This window comes from Spinacia oleracea, chromosome 6 (assembly GCF_020520425.1).
Source record: "Spinacia oleracea cultivar Varoflay chromosome 6, BTI_SOV_V1, whole genome shotgun sequence".
Lineage (NCBI taxonomy): Eukaryota > Viridiplantae > Streptophyta > Magnoliopsida > Caryophyllales > Amaranthaceae > Spinacia > Spinacia oleracea.
The window spans coordinates 67,532,096-67,553,201 of record NC_079492.1 but is presented as its reverse complement, the minus strand read 5'-3'; the positions used below and the strand labels follow the sequence as shown (position 1 = coordinate 67,553,201).

The window sequence follows — 21,106 nt, the reverse complement described above, 5'->3', positions numbered from 1 at the left end:
TATGAGTCTCGAATCTTTCGACTCGAGCCAGATCTTGGAACATGTTCTTCAACTCACTGATGATTGTGAAAGCATCTGAGTTGATGAACGTTTTCTGCAGATCCGCACTCATGGTGGCGAGCATTAGACATTTCACATCCTTGTTGGCATCAATCCAACGATTGAGGGCTGCCTGAGTGACCCCGTCGCCTGCAGCTTCGGGCATCGCCTCATCTAGGACATACTCCTTTTCTTCCTGCATAAGAACTATTTGCAAGTTCCTTTGCCAGTCAAGGAAGTTTTTCCCGTTCAACTTCTCCTTTTCGAGAATTGATCGAATGTTGAATGAATTGTTGTTTTCCATATTAAAAACTACAATTGAAAAGAATAAACAAATAAATAACCATTCACAGTTTCTCTTAATAAACTTAAATTCTAGCATACATGCATAATTCAATGTTTATTAAGCATTTTATTCAATTTATGTGTTCCGGCAGGTGTGAATAAAATGATTCCAAGATCCTAAAATCATTGAAGAACTAAGCACAGTTTGTCGACTTAATCCTAGAACATCTTAGGTAAGCAAAAGCCTTTTGCTAATAGTCTAGAAACTATTCTTGGTTGATAGGTACGTCTAAGAACTTATTAGGTAAACCTATCGAATTTGCCACGACATAAAAGGACTCCTACTTATATCGTTGAGTTTCACCAAAACTAACATGTACTCACAATTATTTGTGTACCTTGCCCCTTTAGGACCAATAAGTAACACCTCGCTGAGCGAAAACTATTACTAGATTGATGTAAAGGATATCCAAGCAAGTGTATATTTTGGCATGGCACCTTTTAACTCAATTTTTTTTAAGTTTGGAACTTAAGGCTCTTACTATGTTGGTTAGATTTTAAGTGAACTAAAATCCTTAATCATGCAACATAATCAAGCTTTTGATCTCATGCATTTTAAGACATATTTAAAACAATAAATAACTTAAAACATGCATAAGATATTTGTGATCTAGTATGGCCCGACTTCATCTTGAAGCTTTGACTTCAAAGTCCGTCTTGAAAATCTCCGTGGGAGGCACCATTTTCTTCAAATAGGATAAGCTATAACTAATTACAACTATTTGATGGTTCGCAGACCATATTTGAAAAAAAAATAACTTTGGTACTTTGGACCAATTACATTCAAATTAATGGTACGCAGACCATATTTTCTATCCTATTTGGGCCATACTAGTCACTTCATAACCTGCAAAACAGTACATATACAATATATACCATTCACCCATTCATTATCATGAATGGCCCACATAGCTGGTTAGTAAAACACATTATGCATCACGTAAACATTTGTAGCAATTAATCAAGGGCACCAATAATCTACCAATTATTCAGTCCTTATTAATTCTAATCAAGTTGTTTTAACCTTAAGGATTTGTAGACCTAATCAAGAGTTTATGACTAAAAAGCGCTCCCACTTAAACCAATAAATTCATATGCTTTACCAATTTTAAACATAAAAATGTATTTCTAGTCTAACCGGAAACATACAAATTTAATTAAAATTTAAAGCTCATATAAATTTATAATTGAATCCAAAAAGTTTAATTTAATTTCAGTCGCATTTAAATTAATTCATGATTTTAATTTTAGTAAAATAATTAGAATAAATAACATTTATTATAATTACAATATTCAAAATTAAAATCCAAGAAAATAATTTAAATTATTAATTTTAAAATTAATTAAAATTACGTGAACTGAAATTTTCAAATTAAACATTCAAAACGATCTAATCGTAACGCAAACACCCTACGCGTTGCACGCCCATGAGCCGCACGCACACAGCCATTGCTGGCCATGCGCGCGCAGCCCATGCGCTCGTCGCATAGCTGTTGCATCCCTATCGCAAGCCTCCGCACGCATTGGTGCTCGCTGCGCGCGCCAGCGCTCATCGCACGCGACCTATCGCTCGCAGTGCGCGCGCGACATCGCTCGCTGGGCGCGCGAGCCTTCGCTCGCTGGGCGCGCGACATCGCTCGCTGGGCGGGCGACATCGCTCGCTGGGCGGGCGACATCGCTCGCTGGGCGGGCGACATCGCTCGCTGGGCGGGCGACATCGCTCGCTGGGCGGGCGACATCGCTCGCTGTGCGCGCGATCAATGCTAGGCGCAGCGCTCGTGGCACGCGAGCTTGCGCTCGCTGCGCGCGAGGCAGCGCGCGTTGTGGCGCAGCTCGCTTGCTGCCCACACGCGACTGCCTTGGCTCGCCCTACGCCCATGCCCATTCGTCCATTGGTCGTGGCACACGACACAAGGCAGGGCTGCTGCCTTGTGCTCGTGCACTACGCCCTTGCTCATTGCATTCGTGCCGCACGGGCGACGAGCTCCCTTGCTCGTCGTCGCATGCCCGCATTATACAACACCCCTTAAGGGTAACACGAAGCGTCCATTGCTTCGTGCGTGCAAGTTATATGAACGAATCGCATAAAAATTTAAAATTTATATTTAAAATTAATGACAAATTAATAAATAATATTAATTTCATAATTTTAGGGCGAAAAATCGAAAATTTATTATCCAATTGATTTCCGATTGTTATGGATTCAAGTCTAGGTCATAAAAATTTAAAATTTATCGTAAATTTACAATTTTTATGGTGGTTTTTAATCATAGGTTTCTAATTAAATTACAATTAATTATGAAAATCAAATTAATTCTAAATTATTCTAATTTTCAACAAATTAATCATAATTACAAATTAGATTGCATAATTAACAAGATTAGGCATTCAAACTTGTTAAACATATGCAGTAGGTCAATCAAAAATTCAAGATTTATCAACAAGAATCGCAAATATTTAATTTAACATCTTAAATTTACGAAATTTTGCATTCGAAAAACTAAAACCTTCGAAAAGTCATAGTTAGGCTTCGAATTTGAGAATTCTGGGTTCGGCAGAAAAAAACTATTTTTGTCAAAATTTTAGAATGCCTTTTACATGCGGAATTGACACAAAAATCACTCAATTCGGATGAGTAACGAAGAAACCGCCGAAAAACTGCGTACGTATAATTAAATAAACGCAATTTGCAATTAATTAACAATTACGAAAATTAATCACCCCTTTTAATTCTTGCAAATTTGTAATATTTAACCATGTTCATGCAATTTAGATTATGAAAATAATAAGGGGCTCGTGATACCACTGTTAGGTTATGATACATATGACAATTCATAAATCATGCGGAAAAAACCATAAACCCAGGAAAACATATTATTTACACATAATCATTTAGCATAGATTAGATGCATACTCTTTGTTGCGTGCCTTCCCTAGCTGCGCCCGAACCGAACAAGAACAAGTCTTTAGGACTCCAAGTGTCGTCCCTCCGTAGATAGTCCACAGCACGTCCGGATCCGCCTTAAGATTGACCAACTAGAATCGCCCTTAAGGTACTATTATTTTCGGCACTTTATAGGCAAATGTGTGACTGGATTTTTCTCTCAAAAACTCACTTTGAATACTTTGAAACTTGTGTTATAAATTGTGAGCCCTAGCCTCATATTTATAGCGGTATGGAAAAGGAATCGAAATCCTATTCAGATACAAATTAATCAAACCTAGAATCCTACAAGAACTCTAATTTAATTAATTTATCAAATAGAATTAGGAATTTAATCATTAACCGAACTCTGCATGTTTTAGGAAACGTGCACGAACACAAACACTTGCACACACACGCACGGCAGCCACGATGGGCCCCATGCGTGCGCGCGAGCAGCAGCCCACTCAGCGCCCGCGCGCGCTGCGCGCTGCGCGTGCTGTGCGCGCTGTGCGCGCTGCGCGCTGCGCGCAGCCTGCTGGGCCTGGCATGGCTGTTTGTGCGGCGCGCTTGGCTTGCTGGGCGATGGCCTGGCTTCGTGCTGGGCCTCGTCCGGCAGGCCTCGTCCGATGCTTATTCGTACGATGCGCTTCCGATTAAATTTTCCGATTCCGGAATTCATTTCCGATACGAACAATATTTAATATTTCCGATTCCGGAATTAATTTCCGTTTCGAACAAATATTTAATATTTCCGTTTCCGGAATTATTTTCCGATTCCGGTAATATTTCCGATTCTGACAATATTTCCGTTTCCGGCAATATTTCCGATTCTGGCAATATTTCCATTTCCGACAATATTTTCCGACACGTACCATGTTTCCGTTTCCGGCAACATCTACGACTTGGATAATATTTATATTTCCGATACGATCCATATTTCCGTTTCTGGCAATATCATCGTTTCCGGAGTATTCATTCCTTGCCTGTGACGATCTCAGCTCCCACTGAAACCAAGATCCGTCGGTTCCGAATATTCATAGATGGAGTATTTAATGCTATTAAATACTTGATCCGTTTACGTACTATTTGTGTGACCCTACGGGTTCAGTCAAGAGTAAGCTGTGGATTAATATCATTAATTCCACTTGAACTGAAGCGGCCTCTAGCTAGGCATTCAGCTCACTTGATCTCACTGAATTATTAACTTGTTAATTAATACTGAACCGCATTTATTAGACTTAACATAGAATGCATACTTGGACCAAGGGCATTATTTCCTTCACCCCACACCAGGGAACACAAGGGAACCTACGGCCGTCGTGGTCAAACATAATTGCACTCCCTTTATGTCACGATAACCGGGTTTTGTCAGTTTTTCTCATTGTTGTTAAAAACTAAATGGCGACTCCTATATTACTAGTCAATTGGGTGTATACTCACAGGAAATCCAATTACACTTGATTGAATAAAAATGATCGTCACACCCACGAGGGACAAGGTCACGCTTTAGCCTCGCGCTTTTTCGACCCCCTCACAGTGGCGACTCCGCTGGGGATAGTGAAGGAAAGTGCTTGTAGGTAATCAAAATAGCCGAAGGGTGAAACGATCCTACCCCGTGTTTATTTCCCCATCAAGTTGGGACGACCTGAAAATCAGCATATTAATGTGAATGGGCAGAACCTCATAACGAATCTCGGCTCCCTCGGGAGTTGGGACTAAGGATACCTTTTTTCGCCAATAGGGGGGTGCATACGCCGCGCATGTTTCCCACTCTGTACTTGTGCAGGTAGTACACCTATCCCGAACCCAATCGCTCGCCCATTAGGTCCCTCTCGCCTGCATGCCCCCTTGGCTTGCACTTGCGGGTTGGCCTCTTGAGCGAAATTCGTCTGTTGAAGACACTACCTCGACCGGGGCATGTGTTGGATCTACGATAGAAGCGGTACCAAGCCAGGCGCAAATAAACTACCCATAGAAGCCTATCATAAACTACGTGGAATATTTAATTTTCAAATCCATGTTTGTATTGTAGTTATGTGTAGCGAAATATGTGATTGTGTGTGACAAACTATCCTAAAAAACCAACGACCTTAAAAATTGCCCAAACATTCATAGACTAATTTTCCAAAGAGTTATACCGAAACACGTGTTCCACAAACCCGAATGATCGCCACAAAAATAAGCGACGCTCGGGATGGCCTGTAACGAATCCCACAAACGCTGCACAACGCGTAAAGGACGTTATAAGGCAAGCACGCAAAACTAAAGTCGCAAAAACAAAAGTAAACGAAAACTGAAAACGAGAACCAGCCAGGAACGCATTTTCAACGCCCCCGGCTGGGCGCTGAAATTTCTCACGCCCACTGCTGGGCGCTGAAGTTCCTGCCTGGCCTTTTGGTCAGGCACAGCAGCCTCAGTGCCCGCACATAAAAAATATACGCAGCAAAAAAAAGAAACTTTTTGAAAAAATTGCTGTGAGGGCGTATGAAAGGCACTCGATTCTAAAAAGCGACTAAAAAATAAAAAAAATAAATAACTCTTTGTGTCGTTGTTAGGCCTCCTACGACGACAATGCTCGGCACCAAAACCGAGCATGCTAATTAAACGACCTTGATTGTCACATGGGCAAAATATTCAAAAAATAATGTTCGAATAAAGTCTTCAAGAAAAAAAAATGTTCAAATAAATCCGAGTCTAGACTAGGCTATGCCAAAATACAATCCAAATCCTAAGTCTTAGTTGTCTTATCCATAGAATCGGTCCTAATGCTTGGTGTCGTTCTGCAAGTTAAAAGGTTAAACCATATTGAGTCTTCCTTCCTAACATTTAAATCAATAAGCACCCATATGTAATTGTCATATCTTGCTAAGAGTCTACGGCCTCAATACTCTCTCTCACCCATAAAAAGAATATGTTATGCAAAATAGAAACGGTCACATTCTGGAAATCATTCCCCCATAGTCGCACAACCCCCAAAGTGAACCTAAGGTGTAAATACCATTAGCACAAAATTAATGGCCTCAAGGCTTATAATCACATTGGGTCACGACTATCATAGTCCTCTCGAGTCACTCACTCCTTGAAATACTACTAAGTAAGGACTAAAAGATTTTCCATGAATGCAACATGGTCAACCATGAAAATACCCAAATCGGCATACCATAAGGCTACCATTGGGGTAAAGCAATACACACTAAGAGAGAAGCCGCACTAATGATTCTAGTCTTGCAAAAATAAAAATTCGATCTCCCCAACTAACTACCTTGCCAACATTAAGTAAAATGGCGCTTGACAAATGAACACCTGAGGGTTAAAATCTAAAAGTGTCAACCAACGAAAGTTATGGTCCAATTAGCCTAAGTCTGAGAGTCGCTTGGTCAAGTATTATAGGCGTACGTCGTGTCATCATTTTGAGTCTAGGCCACCTCCTTGTATTCATACACGGGTTATAATCAGAAAGATTAATGAACGTTTGAGTCTAAATCACAACTTCCAATTAAATCCCAGAAACAGGAATCTGAAAAGAAGCAAAAAATTATTTTCAATGTAATTCTTTCGTTAAAATTCAATAAGGTAAAAACAACATTTTGAATCTACGCTATTTGCACATTTTAAAGAAACGACTAAATACGCTTGCAAAGTAAGACAATTTAAAAGGTCCACCCTAGACCCACTAAAACTAAAGGTCCACCCTAGGCCTACTAAAATTAAAGGTCCACTATAGGCCTACCAAACGAGGCTCACTCAGTCTCGCCTCGTGACTTAAAGACCACAACCATCTACCTTTTAGCCCAAATTGATTGAAGGATTTATGTTGGGGAGAAATCCCGAGCGAAAAGAAAAAAATAGAAAGAGAAAAGGGAGAGCGAAAAGAGCGAGCCATGAAATACTTAGCCCGTACCTCCCAAAGCGCAAAATTTACTAAAGTAAACGAAGGAAAAGAATTGAGTAGTCAACCAATCCAAATCATAAAATTCTACGATATCTACCCTTTCCAATCCTTATGCTCTTAGACGCCTTCACTCTGGGGTCCCTATTCAGCTCATTTAACCCATCCATGTTCTCATTACCATAACCCAAGAAACCATTACCTCAACTCTGGTTTTTTAAACTTGCTATCAACCGCAAACCACGCACGGCCATTGACACGTGCGTCATACCCATTATTTCCAAGGCCCAAACCTGTTCTTACACCATCATTAGCATAATGACCATATAACTTGTGTGGATACATCCTGTTGATATACCCTTGAACTGTCCCCATGATATTCATTGGCCTTGGTTGATGTAATCCTCGTGCTCGACTAATACCTACACAAATTACCCAATCTTTCAAGCCGTCTTGAGTCACAAATGATTCCCCATTTCATTTCACCTGAAACCTGCTGTTTATGGAAACCTGCTAAAAATAGTAACTGCCGTAACAGGTAGTTGTTAAAAGTGGCAAATCATAAAAGATAGAAACCTGTCAGAATTAGGTGTTGCATTCCAATATAAATCCTAAATGAGATAGAAAACTGCGAGAATCCTATTCCTAATAGGATTCGGAAATAAGAGCTACGAATTAATTAAAATCCTAACGAACCTAGAGTTCGTAACGGGCCCAGACGCATTTCGTCACAAAATTGATACGCGCTAAAAGACTCAAATGAATCTCAAACTCTACGGATTTTAGGAATCCGAATCTGACTAAACAAAACTGCCCAGACCCTATATTCAACGCCTGGCTCTGGGCGCCGAAATCTTCGGCGCCCAGGCCTGGGCGCTGAAAATACCTGGGTACGTCTCTTTTCCTAATTCTTTGTGGATTAGAACTCTGCAATTCTATCTTTCCACGAACTCTTCCCTATAAATAGACCCCTAGTTTCGACGTGAAAGAAGACAACAACACATAATGATATTCTGAGTGTTGACTCCAACCCTTAGCCTAAGCCTCTCGCTGCGAAACTGTTCACGCGTTCTGTCGCAATCGATCCATAAATCGAACAGAACGTATCCTGACCCATAATTGAGATTCGTTAAATAAAAAGGAGAAATAGCAAAGTCAAAGTGGTTAGTTTTCTGAGAACCGTGACGCACCTCTCAAGGGTGCGTCGTAATGTGTCCCTTTTCGATGATTTAACTGCTTTCCTCGCCCTTTTTATGAACTGTTAAACTAACCTAATCTGATTGTTCTATCACACCTAACAAATATAATATTTTTGGGAAATCGGATTATCATGCTAGGTCCCTTAATGTTATTTAAATCAGATAATCACGATCGAATTAGTATTATATGTTGCATATTGCTAAAATCAACTCAGATTAGTTTAATAGTTAACGCATGTCCCTTCAATTATTTATGCTGAGCTAGTAAGGATATCCTGCCTCTGGAGTTATCGACGAGCGAAGTACTCCTCTCGGTAGTTACAGTCCCCCGAACCCTCAATCTCTACCTTGCGGGTGTATATTGAGAGATCCCCACACCAGGGATCACAAGGGAACCTACGGCCGTCGTGGTCAAACATAATTGCACTCCCTTTATGTCACGATAACCGGGTTTTGTCAGTTTTTCTCATTGTTGTTAAAAACTGAATGGCGACTCCTATATTACTAGTCAATTGGGTGTATACTCACAGGAAATCCAATTACACTTGATTGAATAAAAATAATCGTCACACCCACGAGGGACAAGGTCACGCATTAGCCTCGCGCTTTTTCGACCCCCTCACAGAGGTAGGTTTTTACGGTTCGAGCATTTGCCTAATTGCAATAGAAACCCTATTATGAATTGGTTCATAATTCAATTTCTTCTTCTGGAGATCAATGGATTTTGTGTTTTACTCTTTTTTTTGTTGTCAATTTTGAAAGAATGTTAATTTTATATTAGGTTTCGAGAATACTGATTTGGGTTTTATCCTTTTTGGATCATGTGTAACTACTGGTTTTCCGAATTACTCTTTGCTAAACACTAGGTATCGGGTTTGGGTTTCTGGAATCTTGTTGTTGATGCTTAGATTGCTTGATGAAATCAACAGGTGAAGCTGTACGGAGGTGAGTTTTTGGGAATCTCCTTACACTATATGCGTTTGTTTTTTATTCAAACATTTCCAAGACGAGTACAATCTAATCAAACCTTACCCTTGATATGCCAGGTAGTCTCTTAGTTTATTTACTTTTGCCTATGCTTTTGTATAACAAGGAGTTTCAAGTTTCTTCATTTGCTATTATTTTTTACTGCTTGCTCTGGATGATACTGCTTTCGCTCACTGTATGCTCCATGAAATTTCTGTTATGTGAGTTACTGATACAAATTAGGGAAAGAACCTTGATATGCTCACTGGTATTTTTACATGGTATTTACTGATACAAATTAGATCTTATATATAGTGCATACTAATTTGTTCCGTGGTATTATCTTAAGCACTTGTTTCAAATTAATTTAGTTAGCATTTGTTTCTCTGCAGACTAACAGACATCATTCTTCTTTTTCCTTGTTAGAAAATAGTCTAAAAACTTGTAGCTGTTATGTGAAACTGTCATGGATCTCATGTTATCCAGAATCTGATTTGTTTATGCAAAGGAGTATTATTGGATTTAGAGTTCCATTCTACTTAACCATTTACAACTTTATCTCGTCGGTTAGATCTTAATTCTGATAAATAGCACAAGAACATTGCAAGCAGACACAACATGTTATTGATCACTTTTGTTGTCTGGTTCTAGATGTTATGGATGCTTATTCCTCTTTATAATAATGTTGAACCTTGTTTGTTGTTGCAAAATGTTGCAGCTTTACCAGAATGGTTTGCAGTAGGGGCTTGTAGATTGGTGACTCTTTTAATCTTACTACATCAAAATGTTCCTGAACTGTAGTTGCTTTTCCAAAAGGTTCGTGTTAGATTTTGGTTTGATTTTTGATGAGTATGCAGTTGGTTGTGTGTTCGGTGATCAAGTAGGTTGTTTGTTGATATGCAAGTTCGTGCTTTATGAGGATTGCATAGAGCTGATATGCAATTTGATTTGTCGGTTTCAAATGATGTTGTGTTGGTTGTAGTCCCAAAAACTCTTACAGATTTTCAGGTGTTCCGTTTCTGTTCATTATGATTTTGTGTGATTCACCTCGTGATTCTGTGATGATGAATAAGTTTGAAGATTTGGAGATAAAAATTCATTATGAAAAATTCAAATCTTATAGACGATGGTATTTGGACTAGGTGTTATTAATTACTTACGTTTAGAATCTCTTATTACCAAATAAGAGCCCTCGGTGCTTCAGACTTCATACTTCTAATTTCTTAATAATATCTGTAGTATTCGGTTGGCAATGGAAGTTTCCTTCGATTCCCCCCTGCTTTGGTAAACTGTAAATATTGCTTAATACCTAGTTTTGAACTGTTTTTAAACGGCTTTTATCTTCTACTCATCATTTATTTTCATCTTTTTGTTCTGTTATATATTTTTCAGTTATACTAGTTTTTCTGATGTTACTTAAACATAGGTTTTATTGAGAATGATGAACTTTTAACATAATTTTTTAGAGTAATTCATAGGTCATATTTTCTGATTTTCATTTGAAACAAAATTGTTCCTATCTAATTTTCTCTTTTTGGGTTGGATTTGATACAGCAAAAGCACAAGAGGTCGAAATCCAAATAAGCTGGTTCCTTGCAAATAGTCATATTTTCATTTGAAACAATTTTTTTTTATTTCCTTATTATTTTTGCCAGCTCCTCAGATCTTTAGTTTTTTTCATAACGTAAGTGCGCTTCTGATATTTCCAAGTATTGTCCAGAGACCAAAGTATGAGGATTAAGAGTGGTTGACTACCTGAGATTCTATGACATGCGGAATTCCTGGAACTAAATTTTGAGGTCTGAATTCTCCAAGTATTTTTATTGATTATATTTGCTGGACGATTTGTCTTTGTTTTGTTTTTTCTGCTGCAATTGCTTCATGTTGGTTAATTACTGGTGAGTAGGTTCTTTGTTCACTGCGTCTCCTAGGAATATTGTTATTCGCTTAAAGGTTTTCTGTAGATGGTTTTGATTAGCATACACACTTTGATTTGTTAATTTGGAGTTTTGTATAGCTTTTTCCACCTCTATTTTGGTGCTTGCGTTCTAAGTCACTTGCAAACTGATGCTGCTGCAGTTTACACTCCAGTTTTTTTCTTCTCCTACATAATGCAGAATCTGTCTTAATGTTCCTCTAAACTTCCTCTAGTTATAAGCTTATTTCTTGAGAGTTAATTAAAAGATTAGACTTTAACATTTGGTCTTAGTTTTTAAGCTTCTCATGTATGATATTAATTTTTTCATGGTTATTTATGTTGCAGAAGGAACTTCAGAAAATAATTGAAGAACCAACACTTTTTCATGTCTAGGTAACTTTTCTTCTTCTATATCCTTTTTGGTTGTATATTTACTTTCCCATCCAATGATATTTAACTTTTTTTTCTTTATCTTGGTGGCACAAAAGGTGCTTAAGTCGAAGTCTCGTAATTAATTTGTGGACTTGTGGGTTTAGGGAGGTACTTCAATCTAAGTTTAATGAAGAAAACAAACAAAATCAGGTGCTTACCAATCGCGTGGATGCGGTACATGAAGAAAACAATGCACTTAAGAGCTGTATGAGTTCAGTTGAAGATGAGCTTAAATCATTTAGAGACGTGTTACTATAGCGGCTTGAGGCTCCAAGAGAGGACATTTCAACTATTTAGATTTTTATTTTGTTATTTTTTATTGAACATGAGTTTTATATTTATTAGTTTTTTTAGAATTTAAAGACAACGGGATGTGATTGTTAGGTTCATATAACTTGAAGTTCTATTGTCAAATTTTTTTTGAGTAATGAAATTTTCATTTGTTAAAATTGATTTATGGTTTTGTATATTGTTTCATAGTGAAAATTTAGGCTTTTTGAAGAATGTAAATATTGTTATTATGATTGCAATATTAACTACATAATATTTCGGTGGTATTGCCATAATTCAACTTTTTTTTACCGTTGGAGTGACATTTTACGAGGGTTTTTTGGTCGTTATTGCTCAATTATTCATTGTGAATAAGTATTTAACGACGAACATCGTCGTTAAAGCCAATAACGACGGAACCTGTTACAACGAACATCATGACCGTCGAAGGTTTTAACGACGAAAATTAAAGCTTTTAACGACGAAATTGTTCGTCGTTAAATGTCCTTTTTCTAGTAGTGTAAATTTTGAACATGCTTGGATAAATTTAGAACACGATCTTGAAAATTTAGAACATTTATATATGTATATGCGTTGACTTGTTCTAAATTTAGAACATGGTTGAATAAATTTAGAACATGGGTGAACAAATTTAGATCATCGTCGAATAAATATAGAACATGCTTGTATAAATTTAGAACACGGTTGAATTAATTTAGAACATGGTTGAACAAATTTAGAACATGCTTGAATAATTTTAGAACATGGTTGAACAAATTTAGGACATTTTTGAATAATTTTAGAACCTGGTTAACAAAATTTAGAACATGCTTGATTAAATTTAGAACATGATTGAATAATTTTAGAACATGCTTGAATTAAATTAGAACATGAGCTTAAAATTTTGGAACATGGTTGAATAAAATTAAAACATGCTTGAATAAATTTAGAACATGGTTGAATAAATTTACAACATCATTAAATAAATTTAGAACATGGTTGAATAAATTTAGAACATCATTGAATAAATTTAGAACATGGTTGAATAAATTTAGAACATGAGCTTGAAATTTTAAAACATTATTAAATAAATTTAGAACATGGTTGAATAAATTTAGAACATGATTGAACAAATTTAAAATATGGTTGAACAAATTTTGAACATGTTTGAATAAATATAGAACATGGAGAGTGTAAAAGTGTTCTTACCGTAAGAAGTGTTCTTACCTAAGGAGGTGTTCCTAAATGAAGGCAAGCTTTATAGAAGCATACAACTATTAATATAATATTTTTAATAATACTAGTATAAGGTCCGTGCGATGCACGGTTTATAATCCTAATATTAAATTTGCATGAAATCTAAACTGCAGTTGCAGACAATCTATAATAAGAAACAAAGCTTGTAAATATTTTTCTATATAAAAATTAATGATGAATAAAATATGTTGTTGTCCCATTCGTACAATGTCTTATTTATTAAAAAAAAAATTAAAGATAAGAGTACAAAGATATGATTATTTTCGTCCCCGCTCATCACACGTGTCAAATAAAAAATTATTCTCATTCTCCCTATACTTCGGTAGTCATACTCCTCTAGCACTCCCACCGTCCATCTATTTTATTCGACTATAAATTACTTTGAATCGGGCGGAGCCTCCACAACCGTACCCGGGTAAAATTTTTATCCCCTCCACCAACTATAGGTATAGTACCAAATCCAGTTCCATTCCTGCTCGTATTAATTATGAGATACGAAATAAAATTCATCCTTAGTAACTACCTCATTATCCGATCATTCAACACATACCCCCATCATTTACTTTATTCAGATATAGATGACTTTGAGGCGGGGAGGGGCCTCCACACTCATAGCCACCTAAGATCTTACCCCCCTCCTTGCCACCCACGATAGGAACAATGGTACCAACCGGGCCACCCCACCCAATCCCTTTCTTGAAGGGTAAACAATAAAATTCATCCCCGTTCAATCACCCTCCCGTGTATCTACACCGGCCTCAAACCCACCGCTGGAATCAACATTTTTTGTTTAGGTAAGAGAACTTTGAATTTTAAAACTCTATTCTAGAGTCTTCTACAATTTGATTGTCTGGTTAGAGTGATTGAGTAAATAGACAAAACATTATAATATGTAGGTTAGTATTTTTTTTTTAAAGATTCACAATAAATTAGTTGAAGGATAAGAGAAGCGGGCAGGGCTAATAAAAATTCATGCATCCTCGTCCGACCACCCGCGGTGAGTACATTTGTTTAACCCCATCATCACCCATAAATTTCCTCCACCCTGCCCACCATGTGCGGATGCACGGGGCTTATCTCACAAAAAAAAACCCGCCCCATTGACAATCTTTCGTCCCTATATTCGTTAAATAAGTCATCTTTGTTTTTCATCTATCATTTGCATATATTGACATAAGTTTATTATTAAAATTATTTTTATTTGCTATAATATTGATGAAAATATCTAAAAGTGACATACATAATTAGAATTGGGTGAGGGTTCTCAATCCAATAATTCAAACTCGCCCCATCACCAAGGTGGTCTGGTACATGTTATCCTCTTATCTGTTCACCAACACTAAATCTCTATTTATTAGTCAATATTAGTCAATTATTTATCTTTGTTTTCTTCGTTAGAATAAATTAAGTCCGGACTCGCCCATATCAAGTGTGATGCATGGTTTACATATCAAAATGTTAACTTTGCACGAAATTTTATATATAAGTGATATTACAATCCTTTACATTAACATAGAAAACTTATTTTTGTCGTTGCAAACATATTAATAATAATTTTGTTATAATATAAGATACTACTACGTACAATATAAACCCTTAATTATAAAATATAACCATTATAAAGTCTATGTTGACTTGTGGAGTTAGAAATTTCAAAATCATCTTTGCGCCTTTACCCCAAGTATGATATAATATGATATATTATTAGTAGATCAAATATGTTACATTATAATGCTCACCCACTTTATTCGACCAAATATTCATTAAAGAATGTCATACTCCACCCTCTTAACTCAATTGACCAATTTAAAAATTTATCTTATTCATCAACTTTAAATTGAACTTAATATAATACCATACAAAATTAGAATTTTACTAAGTTATATGTATGTATATTCTCACCTATCTTATCTTGTTATATCACAAAGTAATGTTTTCGTAATATCTAGTTTTGCATGTACAATTGCATGGACATAATATGAAGCAGATCAGTTGCGTTGACATATAATCCGTATGTCATAGTAATACCATTTCATGTTTACTAATTTACTAATACATAAATTATACTACCTCCGTTCCTTAATGTTCTTTACGCTTTGGAATATGTATACAAAGTATGAAAATTTTGACCATGGATTCTCGTTGTTATATACATCAAAACGTTATCATGTAAGATCTTGTTAGATTGGTCTCGTTGTGTATTTTCAAAATATCAAATTTTTATAATTTTTTACATACAGAAATGGATATATAAGTGGTTAAATACTGCATTGGAGTGCGTGCAAATAATAAACGTAAAGAACATTAAGAAACAGAGGTATTAAAAGATATTTTTTAGTTTAGCAACAATATCTTTTAAAATACTTCGTAATAAGGTATTGAACTGAAGTATAACCTCCGTACATAATTGATTTGTTTAATTAGGAATGGGAAAAGAGCCGGGAAATATTTTTATTATGTTTATTATCAACATAATCTTTAAGATTTATAATGAAAATCAATAATATTTTTTCCTTAATTTAAGTATTTTAATTATTTTTGTTTAATAAAGAGAGGCGAATCAATGAGTGACATTTGTGATCACCACATTGATTTCCTCTATTTTAGTATAATATATAGATATAGATTATGTGAAAAGTTATCATGTTTGGAGTATTACTGTATGAGTTATAAACTTTCTATCATGTTAAGAGTTCTAATTTTGTAATCTAAGAAGTATTGCATTTTTATTATCTTTTATAGCTTTGTTAAAGTTTCTAATTATGTTAAAATTAAATATCAGCATATATGAATTAAATATGCTTTGACATATTTGGTCGAAATTTAGTTTAATGAATTCTAATTATGTAAGTTAGTATCTTATGAAAGAGCTTACAGGGCCACAATAAATATAATTTTAAGAACAATTATAAATTACCATAGTAAAAAAATGTGATGTATTAATTATTTATATTAAAAGAGAGGGAAATCAAATAGTGGAAGTTGTCAGCTCCACATTTATCCTCTCTACTAAGCTATGTTCTATTCGATGCATTATCGTTTTGAACTTATATTATCTGAATTTATCTGAACTTATCCGAATTTAACCAAACTTATCTTAACTTATCTAAGCTTATTTTATCCGGGATATATACTTATTTTTGGGTGAAAAAAATGTCTGGAAAAAACTTAGTTTTCTTAATTTATATTATCTAAACCTAACTGAATCTTTCTAAACTTATTTTGTCTGAAATAAATCAAAACAAATCAAACAACACAAAGCCTTAATATAATCAAATATCTTCCAAATAATTTAGCCAAGGTGTGATTGTTTGCAAATTGCAAGAGTAATTTTGTGGATAAACAAATACTACGTAGCTTCCAAATAATATATTCCAAATATTTGGAAGATAATAACTGAGCAACTTTCCATATTGGTTATTCATATAATATCTTCCAAATGATACATGTCTTGTAAATAGTAATATCGTTGTACAGTATGGGAAATATACAGTAATATAGATTGTGCGATTTTTCCATATTCATTATTGTTACAATAAATAAAGTAAGTTAAATATGATAAAAATGTTATCTTATTAATTTATTATATTAAAAGAGAGGCAATGAATGAGTGACATTTGTCATCACCACATTGATTTCCTCTCTTTTAGTATATTATATATATAGATTATTACAGAAGGCAAGCTTTATAGAAGCATACAGCTAAATAAGAGACGTTGTCTAGATCGACTAGCTACTAGCGAGTACGTTGTCTACACTCCGTACATATTAAGCTAATTAACTGCGGGCGTATAAGAGGATGAGGGCCAACTCATATATAGCTAGGCTGAAGCCCTAATACATTCTCTCTTGTATTATTGATTGCAACATAATTAAACTTAGATATAGAATTACACATGCATGCATGCATGCGTTGTTCCTAAATGAAGGGATATGATGGAAAGTACGTGTATGCATGTGTTAAATTAATTAATTATAGGATTAGTTAGTTGGTAACTAATTTGAGATGATTGGCATTGTCGCGAGGCAAGAGGCTACCAAATTGAGGCCACTTGTCTATGATTTTCCCTGAATTGATCAACGTCTGATTACTTGTGGTGCCAGGAGTGTACTGGATAAGTGCATAGGAATCATGTTTGAATAAGTATACCTGATTTGGAATGTGTGAAGCAAAACAAGCATCAATTCCCTTTTCAAATATAGTGCCTTTCAAACAGGGAAAACCTTGAGTTATGGTACCCAATGTAATGAGGTGGCCATTGTCACTGTAGTTGATACGAGCATATTGATTTCCCCAGCTAAACAGATAAGCCTCATAAGGAATTGTTGAATTGAAAGCAGCAAAAACCCCATTTTCAAACTCTGTACCCTTCAAGAAAGGGAACATATCAGAAACGTACATAGGACCCTTAAGAATCTTGTCGTTGGTTGAGTCTGGAGCATAAAACCATTTTGCACAATGGACGCCGATAAATATGTATGCATCTCCAGGATCTTGGGATTCGAATGCACTGTCTATTCCCCTACTAAAGACTGTATCCTTTAAGGAGGAAAACACATCACGCATGTAAGCTGGTCCATACAGTATCGTGTCAGTAGCAGTACCAGGTGCATAGTCATCTAGCACATACTCGGGGTACATGAACAAGTAGACTTGGTTTTTGTGAGTTGATTTGAATGCAGCTGTCACATACGAATTATTCGACATCTTTCTTTCTTTCTTTTCTCACTTACTTACTTGCTCATCACCCGTTCCACCTGCACACATATTATTATATATGAGAAATTAAACGTTTCATAAATACTTCTATGTATTCTATAATACCAAGTAACTAGCTAGATTAACTAGAAATCAATAAATATATATAAACATACTCCCTCCATCCCTTAATTAATACTCGCACCGTTTTCACTTGACACGCTTGCCAATGCACAACTTTGACTACCAATATATTTAACTATAATATTATAAAACTTATAAAAATATTAATATTTTGAAAATATATATTATGATGAAACCAACAATATATTATATACTAACAGAGGGAGTATATATATATATATACACGATAAGGAACGAACAATGGTATTTCCAATCCTTCCGTTTCCAATCCTTCCGTTTCTTAATAGAAAAAGTGTAATTAAATATGTAACCATGCATGCATATATGATTTTAGAATAGCAGGAAAAGAAAAGTAACTGTTAATTCGAAACAAAAGGGGAGTACTCCGTATGTATAAGCCTATGGACTAGATACATACTCCCTCCGTCCCTTAATACTTGCACCGCTTTCCTTTTCGAGCCGTCCCTTAATACTTGCACCGCTTCTATAAATGGAAATCTTTACCAATATTATATTATTTCTCACACTTACCTACTACCCTACATACACCCCTAGTTCCTACAAAAAATCATTTAAAAATCAATATCCCTCACTCACCACTCCCTACCCCTTACACATTTCCCACTAACTATATTAAAAAAATACCACACTATCAACAAACACCATTAAATTAATAAGTCAATTCAAATGTCTTAAACTCCGCATCGGTCAAACCGGTGCGAGTATTAAGGGACGGAGGGAGTACTATAGCAACTACAAATTAGATAGATAGATAGATAGATAGATAGATATAGATAGATAAATAGATAGATAGATAGATAGATAGATAGATAGATAGATGGATAAATTGATAGATAGTGTGCTTACCTCTATATGAGCTTCTGAATTTGATGATTTGCCTATAAGATGGAAGTTTATGCAAGTTTTCCATTTTATAGATGGACCAAAGGACATTAATGTAAAATCACCTTCAACTCTTTGAATATATTCATGGACCCCAAAGGAATCCTATGCCACATTGGCTTTATATACACACTGCTATATTAGAGCTGATCAACATGGGCCCGACACACTGTTAATATTAGAGCCGATCAACTTGGGTTCGGCCCGCTGGCCCAGACTAATCCCACCCAAAAATTACCGGGTTACGAACAACATATTTCGGGGCTGGCCCGACCTGGCCCGAACATTTTAAAAAAATTGTTGCCTTTGGGCAACGTAAAACTACAATTTTAATTATAAATTTGGCCCGGTCCGAAAATAGCCCGAAAAGCCTGCTATTTTTGGCTGAAATAGCGGGTTCTGGGCACAAAAAATTTGCCAGAAGTTTGCCCAACCCAACATAATGGCAGATTTTTATGTCCTCGGCTCGGCCCGCCTTTTGATCATGTCTAACTGATATATATGACCAATTAATCAATTATATACAGAATTGAATGAGCCTAAAGGGTAATGCAATTTACAAATGCGGGTGGGGGATAAAACTTGAGATATTATACACTAGTATTTTATGCACGCGATGCGTGCGTGGATTTTAGAAATTTTATTGTGCCTAGTATTTCATGCATGGGATGCGTGCGGAATTTTAATTTTATTGTGCCTAGTATTTCATACATGCAATGCGTGCGGAATTTTACAAAATCATTCGCAAAGTCCATATTTTGCGATATTGAGGTCATACAATACTCGTAGCCTTACATGACGAATGATCGAATCTTATGACCAATTAAAGCTATTAAAAAACTTAACGTTATCTTGATACAACTAACATATCCCATCGAAAAACCAAAATTGAAGTACTGAAAGTAAAGTTATTAAACATACAAAATAGTAAGTATCACTTTCTTCTTTTGCTTGCAATATATTTGTTTAACCACATGCACTCCTCCACCCAATCGAGATGCAACACATAACCAACCGTATACGAATGTTCAGGATTAAAAGCTCCATTTGGTGGATGTAGCACCCATGAAAAAGCTCTGTTTCCGAAACATGCAAATACTTTTTCCATCACTCGATTACGTCCATTATGCTGGATGAATGTTAGAAAATATACGAAGATGTAAATACAACATGAGTTAATTATAAAAAAAAAAATTATCTTGTTAGAGTATTAGATTGAAACCTGTTGAAAACTGATTTTATTTCAGTTGCTAAACAACCTAATTTAAATATTTTATTTTGTTTCCTTTTTCTTTTCTGCTAAAACAAAAATTTCAATTTAAAATAAAATAAAAAAGCAAATGAATTAGTAAATTAAAGTAAATATTTTATTTTGATGCTTTTTATTTTTATTTTTCGCTAAAATAAAAGTCTATTCATTTTCGTTTTAATAAAGTTCGGAGAACGGACCTGTAATCAAACATAACTTGTCAAGTTAATAAGAAATATATTCATTTCGTTTTAAGTTCGGAGAATGGGCCGGCCCATTTCGTTCTCAAATGTTGACAGTAGGGTCTTTTCTTTCCAAATTCTAACCCTAATTTATTTTTGTTGCTCCTTTCTCTCTCATTCTTATCCGCCGCTCTCCTCTCTCTCCTGAACATATTAGATTTTTGTTTCTTTTGCTTGCTATCACTCCGTTCTCTCTCCTCATTGCTACTTTCCTTCATTTCTCTCCTCAGAAAATGGTTTCTCATAATATCCCTCCTTTTCTCTCTCCTCTTTCCAACTATTTTAACATCTTAGAAATTAAAAATGGCGAAAACCTTCAGAAATCGCGAGCGCCGTAGATTACACAGGTATATTCATCTTCTCTTCATGTGAAATTATTAGTCAATTTGGACTTGATTTAGAATTTTAGGGTTTTTTAAATTCATGTTTCTGGGTTTATAATCTGAATTTACTTCATGCAGAATTGGAATCTTAGGGGTTTTTAAATTCATGTTTCTGAATTTAGAATTTTAGGGTTTTTTAAATTCATGTTTCTGCTTGATTTTAGTTGTATTTCGTTGTCTTAATTATTGCTTAACTCACTTGTTTGCACTTTTGATTTGCATGTGTTGTCCCTCCATGGTGGGAG

The 21,106-nt window shown here is 35.6% G+C and overlaps 1 protein-coding gene across 1 annotated transcript; it reads right to left on the bottom strand.

The window, feature by feature from the left end:
* Positions 1 to 16,795: 16,795 nt before the first annotated feature.
* On the bottom strand, positions 16,796 to 19,075 carry LOC110794058 (albumin-2). The gene is made up of 2 exons (XM_021998998.2): positions 18,952 to 19,075; positions 16,796 to 17,999 (listed from the first exon to the last, which is right to left on the bottom strand). The coding sequence occupies exon 2, from the start codon at positions 17,947 to 17,949 to the stop codon at positions 17,227 to 17,229; it is 723 nt and encodes a 240-aa protein (XP_021854690.2). The 5' UTR covers positions 17,950 to 17,999; positions 18,952 to 19,075; the 3' UTR covers positions 16,796 to 17,226.
* Between the last annotated feature and the right edge of the window lie 2,031 nt (positions 19,076 to 21,106).